Source organism: Rhodnius prolixus, unplaced genomic scaffold (genome assembly GCF_049639745.1).
Source record: "Rhodnius prolixus isolate KJV_2025 unplaced genomic scaffold, Rpr scaffold_7, whole genome shotgun sequence".
Classification (NCBI taxonomy): Eukaryota; Metazoa; Arthropoda; class Insecta; order Hemiptera; family Reduviidae; genus Rhodnius; species Rhodnius prolixus.
Genome location: NW_027411582.1, coordinates 10696152 through 10714813, shown reverse-complemented (window position 1 = coordinate 10714813; position 18662 = coordinate 10696152). Strand labels below are relative to the sequence as shown.

General features: G+C 30.8%; 1 protein-coding gene across 2 annotated transcripts in view; it reads right to left on the bottom strand.

Annotated features, from left to right (window-relative positions):
* Positions 1-16019, bottom strand: part of LOC141446941 (cationic amino acid transporter 2-like) — a 55710-nt gene extending 39691 nt beyond the window's left edge. For both annotated transcript variants that reach the window (XM_074113962.1, XM_074113963.1), the window contains exon 1: positions 15877-16019. In XM_074113962.1, coding sequence (XP_073970063.1) covers positions 15877-15903 — 27 coding nt within the window. In that variant the 5' untranslated portion in view covers positions 15904-16019. The remainder of the gene's footprint in view (positions 1-15876) is intronic.
* Between the last annotated feature and the right edge of the window lie 2643 nt (positions 16020-18662).

Genomic DNA, 18662 nt, shown 5'->3' with positions numbered 1-18662 from the left:
GGTACTATTTAAGATATAGTAGAACAAATGTTAAAACTACAAACTAATAAAACAATATATAAGATAAAGATTTAAATGACAAGTATGATAGTTATTAATGGTTATAACCGTGACACTTGTTCGGTAACGTTTAGTTTTATACGTAATGTCTAAACGTCTTGTTCAAAATTTATCTATGTGTAATTAAAAAACATAATAATTAATTTGTGCTTTCCCTTTTTCCTTCAAAGGAATTGTCAAACTTTCATAATAGGAATTTTACTAGAGTTCTTTAGAAACATCTTGAGAACTAATGTTTTTTTTTAGCGGTTGGAGTCTCTCTCTCTCTCTCTCTCTCTCTGATATGTGTGTGTGTGTGTGTGTGTGTATTTCAAAAACATCGTGGGATTTGACAAGACGTCGACCGTCCGGATGTGCGAGATTTGAAAACTAATGGACGAATTTTAAATCTGAATTTAATGAAACTGATTGTTTCACACCATATCATTAATATGGTTATTCATTGTGAAAACAAATCAAGGTTTTTTGCAGACTTTTGTAGGGAACTTATCCATTTGAAAAAAAAATGAATTTTAACAGACACTATTAATTTTATGAAAATTACATCATTATTGATGTTAATTCACTACTCTAATGTAGCACAAAAAAATAACATTCGTGAGAATATATAGGTTTAACTACGAGTGTGTAAACAATAATTAAAAATTTGAGAGTAAAAAAAAATTGTTAAAAAAGTCATAATTTTGACCTCTTGCAGACTATTTCATCTTCTCATTAAAAGTCACCTTGAAGTTTGGTTACTTGTTTTCAGTACATGTTTCGTTAAATTATTTTTTAGGAAAATCTCAAATAAGAAATAATTGAACTATTTTTTTTTCCTAATTGAAAGGTTTTTATTTTTCCTAATTCGTTATAATCAAGTAATGTTAATTGTGAATTGATCTCTATACATTGTTTTTTCAAAAGATTTCTCAAAAATGAATTACATTAATTAATCAACCTACAGCTTGGGCTGAGCCCGCTCCCCTGACAGCGTGATTAATAATGATTTATGTACGTAATAAATATCAGTCGTAGATTATATAGTTTATAGTACGAGTATACTATTGGATGATAATATTATTGAATATGTTTATAGTTTATATTATATTATAAATATTAATAAATGGCAGCACATTACTAATAATACGTGAGGGTAACTTTTTAATGAATTAAATTAACAGAAAAGTAGTATTAATTAATTGACAGAATAGTATTGATAAAATCTTGATAATCTGTTGATGGCGTTTCAGCTCAAATTAACTTAAGGTTACCCCCACATATTGTATCTTACGATTATCTTCGGACGTGATTCTAAAGAAAAAGGTTTAGTGTTGTGTGACTTCTTTTGCGCTGTGATAATCATCTTCTCTTTCTCCTCATAAGAGAAAATACTTAAGACGATCGTGAGAAAAAGAAGGAGTCTTACTTATAATTCGGGCGCATTCTTCAATGTGTTCCTAGTTTGATATTATTTATTATGAGACACAAAAGCTCTTGCATTTCCAACGATCTAACCCTTCCTAAAGTCCTCTTTAAAATTAGTTCAAAGAGTAAATAAAACATTATATGTCGCATTAATACAACTCGGCACTAGGGTAGATTATAAATTCTTATTGTAGTACGCTTCAAGCAAGCGGACTCATTCGTAGATGGTACCCTGTAATTCAGTCTATATTTAATTTTAATTTATTAATAATTTAAAGCACTTATCAGAATTATTATTGCTTACGTAATGACAATATAATGTGATGAACTATCTAGCCGGATATTACATTTAATCGTTATTAATAATTGATTTTATTTAATCATAAAATCAACTGGACTCTTTTCTTATAATTACGTAATTACCAGTGACTTCCTGCATCCGTAAAAAAAAAAATGGTTCCATTCTGAAAGAGTAAAGCTACTGACGATTTTTTCAAAGCTTTCATACGTTATCCTAAGTTGTAAATATTTTTATTAGAGGAAAAATGATGCACAATAGGTTCCACTAAAACCATGTTACTAATTGTTGCAATTGGGTGTATTCTTTTACCGTTACACATTATTCATTGATAAGGTGGAATAATTTTTTGCTTTGACTTGTATCATGTAGATATCGCACGAAACAATAATGTATGACACAGATGTGCCTTTCAGGTCTTTTTGTCAGTATCCTTTTTACCCACCATTTTCATAAAAACAGCCATTGCCATTTACTCTTCTCAGAAATTATCTTCAGCTGCCTCTATGTTTCTTATTCTTTGTAAGAATAATAAACGCAGTCACCTCGTTGTCGGACACTAAAATTATAAGTGTAATATACCAACAAAACAAATTCTTCTGCATCCTGTTGGACTTTGAACAGTAGAAACTTGCATAGTAATAATTTTTATTTCGTAAATGTGGAGTTTTCGTCTCTAAATATTATCTTAAAACCAATATAAGAAAGTATTGTTATTCATCTGTTGGAATCCAAAGATTCCATGAGCGTATTGGCAACTCCAATTTTTTGTGGTCTAGCTATACTTGTTCTAAAGTTTGGATTCCCAATCTGCAGGTCCTAGTGTAAAGTTTTGGTACGAGGGTGAATCAAATCAATAAAAGATTTTACCTTTAACAAAATTTTATTTGGTTGAATACAATAAAGAAGTATATGACATTTTTTTCAACTTAATCTGCTTTAGAAATACATTTTTCCCAGCGAATTGGGAGGTTATTTATCGCGGCATCATACTCGTAAAAGTGAAGAAAGTTGTGTCATGAGCCAATTGCGCACAAAGGCCTCCACCGTCGCATCGTATTGAAATCATTGTTCTCCTAGTGCTTCTTTAAGAGCCCCAAAAAAGATGGAAATCATAGGCCGATAAATCAGGACCATAGGGAGAATGGTCAAGTGAAGTCCTCGAGCTTTGTGCAAGATACTCTTGCAGTATGGGGCTGAGCGTTGCTGTAGAGGAGAAGGATGTCTTGAATTGGTTGGCCACTTCTTTTGAAACGTTAGGCGGCAACCTTTACCTCACTCAAAAGCTTACAGTAATAAGCTGTATCTATTGTGTAATGTTCAAGCAAAAAATCAATGTGCAAAACGCCACTCCGGTCGAAAAAAAAACAGTCGCAAGCATTTTGCCAGCTGAAAGTCGAGTCTTGGCTTTCACGAGGGCTGCCTCGGCCTTCTGATGGAATTCAGGCGTGTAATGGTGGACCCAAGTTTCGTCACAGATGTGACAGATGATTATGGAATGTTAGTAGGTTTGGATGCCGACAACGAAGTATATCCTCATCTCTTCAGAGAAATAAGTAGTCGAATCTTCCACTGAGTTTATTCCTGAACATATCCTCCGAAGTTCTAACTTCAATGCTGTTATAATGTTTTCGAAGCTTTTAAGTTCTTGTTTAGGGTCATGCAATTTGTGTAGGCATTTATCATTTATTTATAAGTGTTAGGTATTTGTTTACCGAAATCGCAGATTGATATAAAACTATTTTAAATTTTCTTTCCATTAAAATTCGCCTACTATGGCTTCACAATTTTCTTTAAATTTTGCATACGTCACCTATTTCTGCCCTCTCAATTTTATGTAAAACAATATCCCAGAAAAATGATCTTTCGGATTCTGAAGATCTTTAGCTCGAACTCAACGTTCCTGTTAGTATTTGTTCTACGCTGTGAAACTTCTGCCTTTATATGATATTAGATTCAACAATGCATTGCTAGATCACGTTTAATGAACACTGACTATTGATTTTTATTACTATTCGAAATACTCGATATTAAAATAAGTTCTGGTCCTAGGGCTTTAAATTACATGGTAGGTTATAAATTGTTATAATCAAAAACTGACTTCAACTTAAAGCTGAGGACACTGGCTGGTAGTGACATCATCTGATCGTATTTAAAACATTTTCATAACCTCCAGTGTAATACCTTGCGCTACTGTTCTAACCTTCCGTAAAATGTCAGGCCGGCAATTCGTACGAAATATCTGGCAATTACTAATTAAAAACGTTGTTTCAAGACTTACACCCAGAAAGGAGTGTTAAAAAAAGAAAAAGTGAACTCTTCATTGTAGACCTATTACCTCCTAGTGTTGTTTTTTTATCGTTAGCTTAAGTAAGTATTGTAGACACGTCAAATCGTACAAATTAACGATCTCCTCTGCTAACATTCAGAAGTCAAAATTTATGAGTACATTTTTATTTTATTATTATTTTAAAAATGAAGAGATGTATTAGTAAAAGGAACTGCGGTTTGCTATTTATGATTACATCCGGAACGCTATTGCTTCATCCAAAGGGTGGAATTTAGGTCGTAATTTGTACTGTATGTATTACTATTTCCCCCTTTTATATAAACACCATCTACAGCTTAACAAAGAGGTCAGTTTTGTTGCGCAGACATTGGGGAAAGTAGATAAAGTAGACTAATTGTTGGCAATGTGAATATTACTCCTCAATCTTTTTTATATAGATTATAAGATGAATTAGCCATTTAATCTGGTCTAAGCGTTTGAAGATTTATTTTAAACAGATAAATGATTTTATTTGTAATGACAAAAATACATAAAATTCTAGGTCATTCATGGTCTGTTTTTTATTATCGTGAATTGTGGATAAATCTCTTTGTAAAGTCAAATCTTTCTTCTAAACTTCGTGAGAATTGAATTTGACGAACTTAGCATCAGGATGTCTCATTAATTTTCTCAATTTAATGATTTCTAAACTGTATCCTTATCGATTTTCATTATTTAAAAAAGTAAAATAGTTTTATATGTTTTTAGAGAAAATGTATTGGTGGAAATCTTGATTGAACTTGAGAAAAGCTGAATTAATTGCCCCTTGCAAAAACTAGGATTCTTTAAAATGAAGAGCGTCGCATGAAACAAAATCGAGGATTGCTGACTGTTCTTGTACAATTTAGGAATGAAAATAATAAAGGAATTTGTGAGGTAAGAGAAAAAAGATATGCCTTTAGTGCTAGGATTATATTGGTGTTGAAAATCTGCTCGCAACTGGCAACATGGCTAGTTCAGCGATTACTGTAGATTTCTATGAGATCCACTTTGTCCAAAGTAGGTTTGCTTTGTTACAAATGTGAAAATTTTTGTTTTTTAAAATAATAAACAAGCCGGACTTAACGTATAAATCGGCGTCTCTTAATTTTTTCGAAGTTACATACAACGCTGTTCATATAAATGCGTGTGCTATTAAAAAGAACACTGAATGACACCGGGAGCACGCAACTTGGGAGTTCAGGGCAGTCGGTTTCACCGTTAAATATTCTGTTAAAAAGTGACATCAGTCAAATCCATTATCAAGCTTTTTGCTTCCCGGTGTTAATATTCATTTCATTACAGGAAAATTTCTTGACGAATACCCTAATAAAGCGAATCACTCTAGGTCGCTTGCACAATACATACGGCCTTCAAATAAGAAAAGCATACTCTATTATGCTTCGTAAAAACGTAACCACCGCTATTGGTTTAGTAAGATCTCCATTATGTATCCATACAAATACCAAGGTTCTAGCAGCCTTTCTATGAACGTCTTAATACATGATTATACCCATACTATCAGTTTTACCTAAAGCTTTGCCTGCAGTTAAGTGAGATTGTATTTTTTTGTTTTGTTTTGCGGTAATAAGTAATGTTTTGTGAACATTGAACTCAATGCGTTTTTTTTAGAGCAAGTATTAAATAAAGTTAAGGACTTTTTAACAGAAAAAGAGAAAATATTAATTGCTCATGATCTATATTTGTGTAATACGGATAACAATAGCACTACTGTAACAGATCTGTTGAATTAATTATATACATGCACATATCAGTTACGCAGTTTTGCTCTGATTAATATCTCACGGCACATTGATACCAGTATATCCCCCAAGTCCTGTTATCCACTGTTAACTTTAACTGTTTTATTTTCTTTCATTTATTTATTTATTTTTACTGACTACAATTAAGAGTTCTTATTCTTTAAACTGTAAAGAAATGAAAGCCATTTACACTGGCCACAGAACAATAAAATGAATTTTCCACAAAAGTATTAAATAATTGGAGAGCTATCACTTATTTTATTCGTCATAGTATCCATGTTTTTTTCAATTTCACTGCTCGGTTACGGATTCACGTCAAAAACAGATGTTGATTCATCAGTTTGGTGCTGAAAGTTTACTTCAACCACATTTATAACGTTAACTGAACTTAATGTATTGTCAGCTGAATATTGCGTAGCTGGGTTCTAATGATGTATGAATCTATATAAAAACAAATTGGCGTGCCACGACTAATCATATCAGTGATATGTATAACTGATATGTATAACACTGCGTTTCCGAGTAAAGAAATCTATAAATTTTCATTGCATACTGAAATAATTATTCAAATCATTGAGGGCCATTTTGAGAAAATTTTGAAAAACTAACAAACCTACTCTCTAGAGTGGGCTGTAGGAAGACAAAATTCTTTCCTTACTTCTGAAATCAGAAATTATTAGCTTTGCGTTAAATTTTACTTAATAGTAGATAGTAGGAACACGTTGCTTTTTCTTCAATGATCTAATAAAAGGATAAGCTTAACAAGGCAACTTCTCATCCAAAAAAAATTATTACCCGGACAAATTTTCGCAGACAAGAGTAAATACAGGTTTTAGAAGGGCAGACAGAAAGCAATGATAACCGTTGAAACAGTTTTCCACTATATTTATCTAAACTAAATTATAAATTAGGAAACATCATAACGATAAAAAATCGTATAGATTTGGGGTTGTTTATTAATTGGGAGATCAGATTAGGAATATTGAACAGTCAGTAGAGAATAAATTATATAGCAAATATATAAAAACAAAACAAAATAATCAGTTAAATTCTCACAATAGTGGAAATTTACGCAATTTTTCTTTACCAACTCGTGAAGGTGATATGTTTTATTAGTCAACATATTTCCTTAATTAGTTATAATTACCTATATGAGAACGTAGTGTTATCTACTTTTTTAATCACTTTTTTAATGCGAATTAAAATTTTTGGGAAATAGATGGTACTTTGCACGAAATTAATTGTTGAAAAGTAGTTGGAGTGTGTTGTGCTATTCGTTATATTTTTAGTTTTATTCTACTTCAAGTCCCAATTTCTACATGGTATAATTTACAAATATGGAGAAGTTTGAAATGAGATGTTTACTTATTTTTTTCTTAAGTAATGGGATGTAAGAATGTCTTGGAATTTTTTGTAGTACTTCAGTATCCATTTCAAGTTGGTTTCAAATGTGCTTTGAACTCTACTTAGCATAATTTTTAATTTTCCTAGCTGTTCTAATCGAACAGTACTCTCCAGATTTCAATTATTCAGTATTAGCCTGCCTCAAAAATATTTAGGCTGTAGTTTATCCCCACAGACCACGTTCCTTCAAAGTACCACTTAGTTCGATCTAATGCTCACTTTTTTTTTTTGCAGGGTAAACATTTTGCTAAAGAAGAGGAGGTAAGACAGGTGGCCACTTGCTGTTCCTAAAAGGTATTGAATTATTGGTACAAAGATCGGTTGAATAATAAGAATGGATTGTTCTTTGATGGATAAAATGGTGTTATTTTTTAATGCTCATCAAAGTAAAACGACCAAAAATGTGGTGACTTTTAATCACCATTCGCTACTGAAATCGAAAAGTATTTAATTGTTTGCATAAGGATTATAATTTTTTTTTAATTTTAAAAATGAATGAGTTAAGCCTAACAGATAAGTGAATAAACAATTGTTTGAGTTGAAAAACACAGTCTTTGTTTGAACACTCAATGATTTAATCACTAAAATAAATATTTAAAAAAAGTCGAAAGTTTCTGTTAATTTTAGTTTTCAGTATTAACCATTAGTTCGAGTACTCTAAGGTGAAGTATTACTTTCGGGTTTTAATACATGAAAGAAGCGTAATTCTACGGCAGAAAAAAATTTATAAGTTTGAGTTTAGTAATTTTGTTCTGATTGTACGTCAATTTACTATTATTGTTGGCTCTCTTACATCGTTTTTTTTTTTACGGATTTAGAGTTAGTGTTGCGTAGTTCAAATTTCCTCAAAACTGCCTACCCTATACGTGTACGTCATTGAAGGTTAACAACATTGTAATTTTTTTGGTCTATTTTAATCCTTGAGTTCAATTTGTTGTTTCATATTCAGATATATTTGTCAACAAGTCCTTCTTTAGTTTAAATTTATAAATGTTTATCCCTAATATTTGTTTGTATTTTAAATATTGAAGAGGTCAGCAATTGTTAATAAACTATCTAACTAATAATTTATCATGATTTTTTCACAAAAAATATAGGAGGCATAAAAATCATTTGAAAAAATAAATAATATCTTATTACACGTAAATAGATATGTTAAATTTTGAGGCTAAAAAGGCCTCGTTAAGTTTAACCACATTTATAATGTGTAGATGTTATTAAAGAAATTAGTTGGTTCACAACAAACAACTGACGCTAAATAATAAATACTAAACAATTTGAGAATATAAAAAATAGAAAGTGCTCGCAAAATTTAAAAAATTTAACCTTGAATATTTTTAATGCATAGTAAAAAATTCTCTCCTACCACTGAATAGCATTAAGACGTATTTCTATAATTTACATTTTTAAAAATTAATTTCAGCTTCCTTTTTAATAATTGAAAGGAATATAAAAATGTATAATAAATTATGAATCAAGTTGTATAAGTAATTCTCCTTCTCTTTTACGAGAAAGTAAAGTAGAATTCTACAGATTGTTCATTTTGTTGCAGCTTGTTTTAAAAAATTTGGGCTAATAATAGCGTATTCGTAGTATGCAGATCTGGGACATTTTTTGAATCATTTCCCACAAATTTATTTAAGGGTAAGTTTTTGGGTGAAGTTTAGGGCAGCTTTCCATTTAATGAGTCAATTTCAGTACAATTTAGGGACTCAAAACCGGTCTAATATAAATTGGAGTTTAATTACCCAAGCCATCGATAGATGTCGATACGCCGGAAAAAAATTCCCAAATAAAATTCCAAATTGAGTCACCGTAAGTACCACTTTAAAATTACTGTTTATATATGTTTGGGTTGAATTCATGTGTGTGTGTTTTTTAATGGGGACCCCTTTATTTCAGTTGACCGATCGCACCTTAGCGATTGAATCACCTCCTCAAATGAAAGTAGCACTTAAAAATTATGGATTTTTTGCTCCAATGATTTTGTTCTACTTTGTTTATTTACTTTAATCAACAACTCCTGAAGATCTAAAACTTTTGGAACTTTTTTCAGGAATAAGTGTACATCCGGAGGAAGGAGATTGATAAACTGTTTTATATTAAGAAGAGGTAAATGTGTTGCTTAAATGAAGAGTTCGAAAGTAAATTGCCAAACCGGGAATACCTCGTCATTACAAGAGGGATTGATTACTTTTCGAATATTTTCAAGTAAGTTATCCTACAATTTTTTACTTAACTTCATATTTACATTAGATAGACATAATTCTGTTATTTAAATAATTATTTCAGTAAAATTTACTGAAATAAACTTCATTTTTAATGGTAGTAAGGATTACGCATTATTAATGGTCGTAGTTTTAAATTCGAGTTGAATAAAATGTTTTTATTAGAACGTTGAGAAAGCTCTGGACAAAAGAAAGTCTTATGTGTATTTACACCAGATTACTGTGTTTAATGATATGACGGTGAACGTTCATTTCAATTCATCGACACACAACAATAGCGAATTCAAAGCGCGGTCATCATTCATTTTAACGTGTGTGTTTCACCACGTAGTTTTTTTTTAATCAACATTTATATACTGTAGTTGTCATTTGGCCATATTCATTTCCGTATCTATCGTTTTGCTTCCGGTGATTTCTTGGGTACATGTTTTGTAAAATTAATTCTTCACGTTCGTTATTCTCATCAACAAAAACAGAATCCATATTTAGTGGTACAATTTAATTTTTATTTTCTTCTTATTATTTTTTTGGTTTGCAATGTTTAATGAAATACTTTTTCGTGAACCGTTCCGCAATATTAAAACATCGCTTTAGGTATAGACATTTGCAGCATTGCATTTCTGCAGCAAAAACAGCATCAAAACATAAAATTAACATAAGCTTTCTACAATGTTCTGGTCACACTTACTGACCAAGAAAAGTTTAGTTATCTTCAGGTGTGCATTACTTCCAACACCAAATAATCAACTAATGGTTGAATTAAATCGCATTCGTCACAAACGTTTCGTTATAATTGACAAAACTCAATTAATCTGCAATAATTTAAAGAAACCTCCCTATTCCTTTGTTTATTGTCGAAAAATCACAAAATCAATATGTATTAAAGTCAGTCATCTTTAATGGAGCTCGTGGAACTTAATTTGCCTGCAAGGTCGCCTAGATGTCAGAAAAAATTATATTATTACTCGTAAATAGTCAATTATTCCCCTTCTTCTAACCTCAACAGCATAAAGATATTTACTACCGCCGTCTAAAAGACCATATAGTTAGTATCTCCGTATTAATCGAAAGGGCTTCATTAATCCCGGCTCCCAGTCCTTCTTCAGTCTTAGAGCTGTCAGTTTACCATCCCCCATTAATCGCCACACACTGGCATTCCACGCTTCCAGGTCTCTCTGACCGGAAAAAGAACTATGAAAGGCTTTCCGAAGCTAAACCTAGGAGCCTATTTAGCTCCTCGCTAAACTTCTCTATACGCCTAAGGCAGACGGAAGATTGCCCTTAAGAAAAAAAATAATTAATGGTGGTACAAACTTAAACTTAATGTTTGCAGTAACTGATTAGGATAAAGTATCTACTTTAATTAAAAATGGACAACATTAAACAGAGGAAATCTATGGCCAGCACGCTTGGATTTTGAACTCAGGATTCCCAACTTGCTAGTCTGCCGCCGCGCTATTAACTGAGTCAATTCCTTCCCTCATTAATATATTTAAACGAACTCTATTTCGTTCTGTAAATAATATTTTTTTTAATGACATATTTACTAATCCGGTGTCGGCCTGGTAAAGGTGTTAAGGTTAAATAGAAAGCTTCAAAAAGGTTTCCATAAAAGCTGGAAATGTTAACCACGCGACATATTTTTATTCAAAAGATTTTTCTGGAGACAAAATTGTGAGATACTAAAGAATCAAAAAATTTGTTTTCAGTTTGATTATTGAACAAGTTCAATAAGAGAAAAAGACTAGAAGTCTGACTGATAGTTAGTCCCCCAGCTAAACAAATCCTTTTTGTAGGTTTGTATAAATTACTCAGAAATGCATTGTTTTGTCTACTGCAGTTCGTGTCAATGTTATCAGTTTAAAAATTAATTTTCGCAAACTCTTCGACCAGATTTAAAACACTTAATTAATAAATAAAACGATAAGATACAGTTGTAAGTGCCTTATCAAAAAAAAGATGAACGAAAGAAAAAACTCTTGTGAAATTTTATTTTACAGCAATTAAAATCTATTAAGACTTAAATATATATATATTTACAAAATGGTATTTAATTTAGTCATCAAATTAATACATTAAATGAGTTTTAAAATTTCGAGCCAAGTCGTTATCAAATTACAAAAAAAAAAAAAATTCAATTACATACTATTATTGATATAAATTAAAAAGCTAATCAGTTTACCAGCGTCGATTTTTTTTTTGTACATATTTTTACGAAACACAACACGAGTGTCATGCGTGAACAGTAAAGCTACATTTTCAAAATTATTATTTAAAAAAATGTAATAAATTAAAATTCATTTTTTTTTAAATGAATTTTTATCGTTCAAAAAAGAAAGACGTTTGTCTTTGCCCAGTAATTTCATCGATATTAACTTATTTTACTTTCCTTTATTTTAGTTTAGTAAATAGTATTGTGATCCAATTAAACTTTTTATTTAACCACAAACATCCATTTTTGGGTCCCCGAGTCCGAAAAAGTTTTTTCTAGACAAGTGTATGTTGTGTGCATCAATTGAGTCCCGTTCATTATACAAAAATAAGTCTATAACTTCAATTCAAATTGTATGCATTCGTAGAGGGATGTAATTGTTTTCGGTTTAATGTTCAGTTTATAATGTAGATATTACAAAAATTGAATTTGCATAAAAGGATTTTTTTTTTCAATTTTTCTAATTTATTGAGTTTTAGCTTCACAAAAAAGTTCTGAATTTTAAAAAAATATATTTTAATTGCCAATTTTTCGACAAATATATTATCTTTATCGAAGTATAAAAATACATGAGTTTATTCATGACTTTATTTATATATGTTCAAAAAAATAACAAGGAAAATACGTAGGTATGTTTCTTAATGTTAGTTTTGAAAACATAAAAACATTTAACCACAAGCTTATTGATTTATGACTTAAGAGTGATGTAATCCTTAATAACACAGTTTCCAAACTATCATCATTTTTTCTTTCATTTCACCCGACATTCATTTCATAGTAATTGTTTCTACCTAAACTTTTATATATATTTATTTATTTATATATATAATTTTCTTAATTTTTGTATAGCATTGTTGGATCCGGCTTAGATTTTAACACCTCATACAAATCTTCTCTCCAACATATTTCTTTCCGCTGAGATAGTTGAAACAATTATCTTCACATGTAGTAAACCACGCCTTTGAATCATAGCAGAGCTACTGATGAGGACACTCTTCTTAGTCGAAACGTAAACAAGACCTCATTCATTACTAAACCCAATATTTGTTTTATTATTTTGAATTTTAAGTAGGTTATTCCTTTGGATTATTGGTCTTACTTAGAATGTAATCCAACAGAGATCTTCGAAGTTTTTCTATCTACTAATAATATTAATGTTTGCAGTTACTGATTTGGATAAAATATGTAATTTAATGGACAATGGTAAGAGTTTGCCTTTCTGCCTATCATGTTCCATTAGTATGTTCAGAATCGTAAAATAAAACTAAGTTACCTTCAGATTTCTAAGAGAGCCAGTGGTTTTAGGAATGAAACATATTTAAATTCAATAGCTTAACTTTGGTCGCAAGTTGGAAAATTTACGAGTTCTGCTTAAATATATGATTAATAAATAAGTAGATAATTCAATGATTGATTCGCATATTGCCACAGTTAATTCATTAATCACTCATATATATCGAATATTTTCATTTTTATGAGACGTGATGTACAATATGGCCATTGAATGATCTCCTTGTTTATACTTCAAGTGTTTTTTTCCTACTTGAAAAAGTAAGGATATATCAATTTTTTAATGTTATCGTATATTGTAAACTTTAATTCAATAACTGTAATGAGACAAGTAAGTACTTTTCATGTGACAATAATCAATGATTGATAGTGATAAATTAATATTTTTTTATAATATCACTTATGATCGGTTGTGATTTACATTCCTGTAAATTATTTTCCCGTACCTTTACTAATTTTTCTGCAACATCTGAGCTAGGAAATGGTTATATAATTTAAATAATTGATTAGAAATCTTTTGTACCAACCAGAAATGCAGGTTTGACCCAATCCAGCCATAACCATGTGATCCAAGATTGCTCAGTAAATCCACATCCTTAACTTACAAGAGATTTTAGCTCTCAATTGCAGTGTTGTAGCTTTTAACTCTTATGTTATTTTTCTGTTAGCTGAAGAAACCTATGGTGTTAGTAGACCTTGATTTTAAAATACTCTTTGCATACCACTTTCAATTTGGGTGAAGTTATTAAAAATATTCAGCATTAAGAGGTGGTTGGTGTAATGTAAAACATCAGTTCTCTGACGCTTTCGTGATGAAGCAAGACCAAAACTGCATAACGTGCTTACAATTTTGATGAAATTCCAACATTTGGAAATTCAGTGGCATTGGATCCGAACAAGTCACATCTTTAAAGTTTCATAAGGTATTAGTTACATTGTTATAGATCAAATCAGTCAACTGAATACTTTCTTTTTGGCTCATGAAATGAGGTGCGCCATTAGCACCCAGTTGGTATTATTTATTATTTTAAAGGCTAAAGTTATTATTTATATACAAGATTTATAACGTTTCTCCGAGACATTGTTCTATCATTAATTTGAAAAAGTCACTTTACGGCCGCTTGGGGATGAATCAATACTTTGTATTTCTAATAATTAGTTGAATATTATTATTAAATAACTCCACGTAAGGCTAAATTCGTTGGGAATTTTAATTAAACGCAAATCATTTAAATATTTCATCTGGATTTGACTGCTTTATTACTTTTAGGTTTAATAAAACTAACAGCTGTTGACCTTGGGATGCTGACCGGTTACAGGAAAGTAAAGAAAAAATCTGGAAATTATGAAAAAAAACATTATTAAATTCAAGGACGTCATCCCAAAAAAGCGAACTACTAAAGCTGATTTACAGGAGCTATTCATTTAGGTGATTATTCATCACAATTGTTTACTATACTATTTTAATACACTAATCTTAACTAATAAAAAATAGTGAAAAATGTTGCTTTAATTTGCATTTTTTATATCAATATTGATAAATTGTAGTTGAAAGTAACTGTTTTAATAGCCTTTGATATCTAAAAATTGATAAATACAAGTAGGTATAAGTCGACAATTATTATTACTGTAGGGGTTCCCAAATGAATGCATTTGGGTGGGAATGCCAGTCCTATCCCGGATCAATTGCACACAAAAACTAACCTTACATCTTAATGTAATATCTGTGTGCTTAGAGTTGTCAAATTCTTCTCTCAACCAATTTGTTGTTATGCTGTGTAACCATCGGAGTCAATAAAGCCCCTGTTTCTCCAGAGAGTTTATTAAACACTCCTAGAAATCGATAGATTTATCCATCATAGCACATCTTATGTTTAAAAATCCTGAACATGTAGTTTTGAATTATCTCTTTAAAGTTATTTCTGCACATTGCATTTATTGAATCAGTGAAGCAAGCTATATAATGATTAACATATAATGATTTTATCAGCAAGTTGGGTGTGTGACAGAAACATAAGTGGAAGTTAAATTCTTTACAAAAAGTGACGAAGCACCTTTGATTATGGATCATAGTCTAAAAATCACCGGAAGCAAATAAAAAAAATATGTGGTGTAATGTAATCATTTACACACATTTTATTCTACTGACATCAACGTAATCTTCCACAAATTTAGATGGATGTTATATTTTACAACAAAATGGATTTTCACTTACTGGGAACCAAAACATAGTTTTCCTTGGATATCCACTCAAAAAAGAATTTTCCCTAGTATATAATTTTAAAAAAAAAAGCAATATAGTTTGAATGCTTCTTTTGGTTTTATGTTTTGCACAACAGACAATTACTTACCTTTAAGCCACAAACTTGGATCTCAAAATTACACGTATTTCAGTTGAAAACTCATTTTTTTTTAAAAAAAATTTGACACTCAAATCTTTCAACGATTAATAAAGACTAAAACTGGCAAAAATTAAAGTTGGAAGAATGTATCTTTAATAGAATATTGAGTTACAAAAACCTTTAATACTTTTTAATACTATGTTGTAGGAATTAGCAGACTTCAATTAAAAGGATTGGCAACATTCTGATAATATTCGAAAGGCTTTCGGAGGAAACTGTACAGTGCGAAGTCAACAATACTAAGCGATAAGGAAGTCCTATATAATTATTTCGAAGGTTAGCACCGGTGTAACGAATATGTGGTTTTCCCTGTCCTATTATTGGAAGGATAGCGAGAATAATAGTCGTATTTTATGTACATTATTAACGATATGGACTATAAACTAGGACAGTTTATAATATTTATGTGATTCAGATGGTTTGAAACGATAAATCTTTAAAAGTCTAAATGCAAAAAATCAAAATATTGACTAATCAAATAAGAAATGAAAAATTTGGACTTACCTTTACATTAACACAGGAGAATACCATTTTCTGCAAAATAACAACTATCTCCAGAGATAGTCAATTTTAAACCAAACGAAAAAAAAAAACAGTGCCACAAACGCCACTACAAACTAACACACGTAAAGAAAGCCAAGTCACGGGCTAGTGTGGAACTGCTTGACAGGTTTGGCTGATGTTGACTATATGTAATGCACCGTGAACTGTGGCTGTATCGTCCCTCCACTAGGTTGGGGCACCAACAAACTCATGTCTACATCAACTCTTACCTGTATTTACCTATTTCCCCCTCTATTACTTGTAGCGCACTCCTCTCTCCACAGTTCTTATGCCTATTGCTTTTGTTATTATCAATCGAAGCTTGTAAATCATTACACTGATTATTAATACTATTTATTTAATTTGTCCTCGTGGAAATACCCCTTACAAATGAGAGTTAAGCTATATTTACAAAATTTAATTGTGTTCAACTGATATAAAAACAATTATTGTTATTTTTATATATTTCCTATTTCTACGTAGGTAATACATGTGCGAATTTGATATCAGACATTATAAAATTTAAGAAAAGAGAAATTTAACAATCTCAAAACAGTGTTAATCATTTACACCCACTGCGACTTTCTCTTACAATTATTGTCAAGATTCCAAATATTTTAGTTCATTTGACATTTGGTTCTTACCAACAACAGAGGCGACGGTCCGCAAAGCTAAGATGTATTTTGTACTGGGTTCTATTCCCTATCTAAGCCTTTTAATTTTATTTCATGGTTTTTTGAGAGAAATTTGAGTGAAGTATGTTTGCTAGACTTGATGCCTGCCTAAATTCAAAATGTTTTAAATTCGTGTGTAAAGTAGTGCCGACAAGTAATGTATTCATAATTATTTAGCTTAATTGTTGCTTCATCTCAACGTGTTTTACCTTTTTTTTTTTTTAATTCAAATTTACTCATTTAACATATTTTATGCAGAATTTTTACTCAACTATCATTTGCTTTTCAACCAACACTAGACACTAAAATTCATGTACACATTTCTCAGTAATAAGTTCTTCATTTAGTGTAAATTGTTTATTTCTAAGTAAACTATTATCAATGAATTTAGTCTGGCCTTGAGGGTGGTCATTTTATTAACCTTCTTAGTTATTGATTACTTATTTTTGTTAATTTTAAACATTATTGTCGATTCATTTGTCCTTCAAAGTGGTTACTTAAACGTTTATATCCTATTATTCGCTTCTGACGTCCTTTTCAGTCTGGTCCTCTACATCTATTGCTTCAACTGTACTAGCGTATCTACTGGACTCCATGGATGTTTGAAGGCAGGTTAATTAACTCAGGGCAAAGTCCAATATTTATTGCCCAAATAAAGGCAACCTGTGTAGTATTTTATTCAGTATGGCCTTATTTTTAATACTGGATTTACTTTTATTGTATTTGCTTTCATTGGTGGAGGCGTGTCTCTTAAGGTGTAATGTGTGAGTGATTATAAGTTGTTTTATCTATGTGTGTTTTAGGGCTATAAGTGTTCCTGTTATTAGGCAGGGATGCCATGTTCTCTGAAGATGTCTTTAATATTCCCCCTTCTATCTTACAGCAGAAACAGAAAATAAAAGGATTTTTTTTTAGCCTGAAAACATGATAATATCGCTTTTCTGTGTATTCATGGTTTTTTTTAGCCAACCAGATGTTAAAATTATATTAAGGAAAATAAATTCCCTTTTAAAATGCTACAAACCTAAAAATAAATTTTCCTCTTCTATTTATGTGGTTTTAATCTAATGACTGTAGTAGTAAACAAAGATTAACAGCATCTTAATTCGTCTTGATTTTCGCAGAGTAATTGTTTTAGTTATATAAAGGTTAAATATAGAGCAAAAGAAATAAAAATTTATTTGGAGAAGATTGGGTTGCAAGTTACGCTCATATTTACAGGTGATAAATAATGGGGGAAAAAAATATATACACTTGTACCAAAAGTGAATATTATATATCCGTCTGTTTTAAAATAATCTTTATTGCGCCAGCTTTGTATAAACGAGAACAACTGAAGGTATTTAATTATTCATTTTTGAGGCAAACAATATTTTCTTGTATTCATTTATTTATTTATCTCTTTTAAAGGTAATAGGAGTTTTAATCTGAAATTGTCCTGGTCAAAGCCCCTTTAATCTGAGATCTCTAAAGAATGTGACAGTATTGTTCGTTGTTGTTGGTTGTGACAGTATTTTGTTGTGTGATAAGATTTTATGGTTGTGTAGGTTTTACAAGAAATTAAAAATTAAAGTGGTATTTCAATCAATCTTGCGTTATTCGATTCCATGAAATAGGCTTGTGGAAAACTAGTAGTGACTGCAGATTCTTCAATCATGAATTTTACTTAACGAAACATTGAAGAGCTGAAAAAGAATACAAGCTGTCCATAAAATTCTTACTCCAAAATGTCAGTTTTGCTTCTTGCTAAGCTATCATGATTGCAGCCTGGAGTCTTCCAACGTCACTTCTTTGGTAAGGAACATTTTTCTTTTCTAATCGCTGCACGTTATAACAGCTTAATTGACAGAGCCTATTTTCTGTTCGATGACAGAAAGTCCGTGAAGACACGCTGTTAAAATTTTCGCCCAAAATTGGTCGTTGACGTAGAGGTGGATTTAACGGAGGCCGTATTCATTCCTCTAAGAGATAGTTCAGTAATTGCGTCTAATCTAGATTAGAATGCTGGGATTCCTTAGTATGTTCGAGTAAACATGCTCCTAGCTTATTTCTAATCACAAATTCTTGATAATG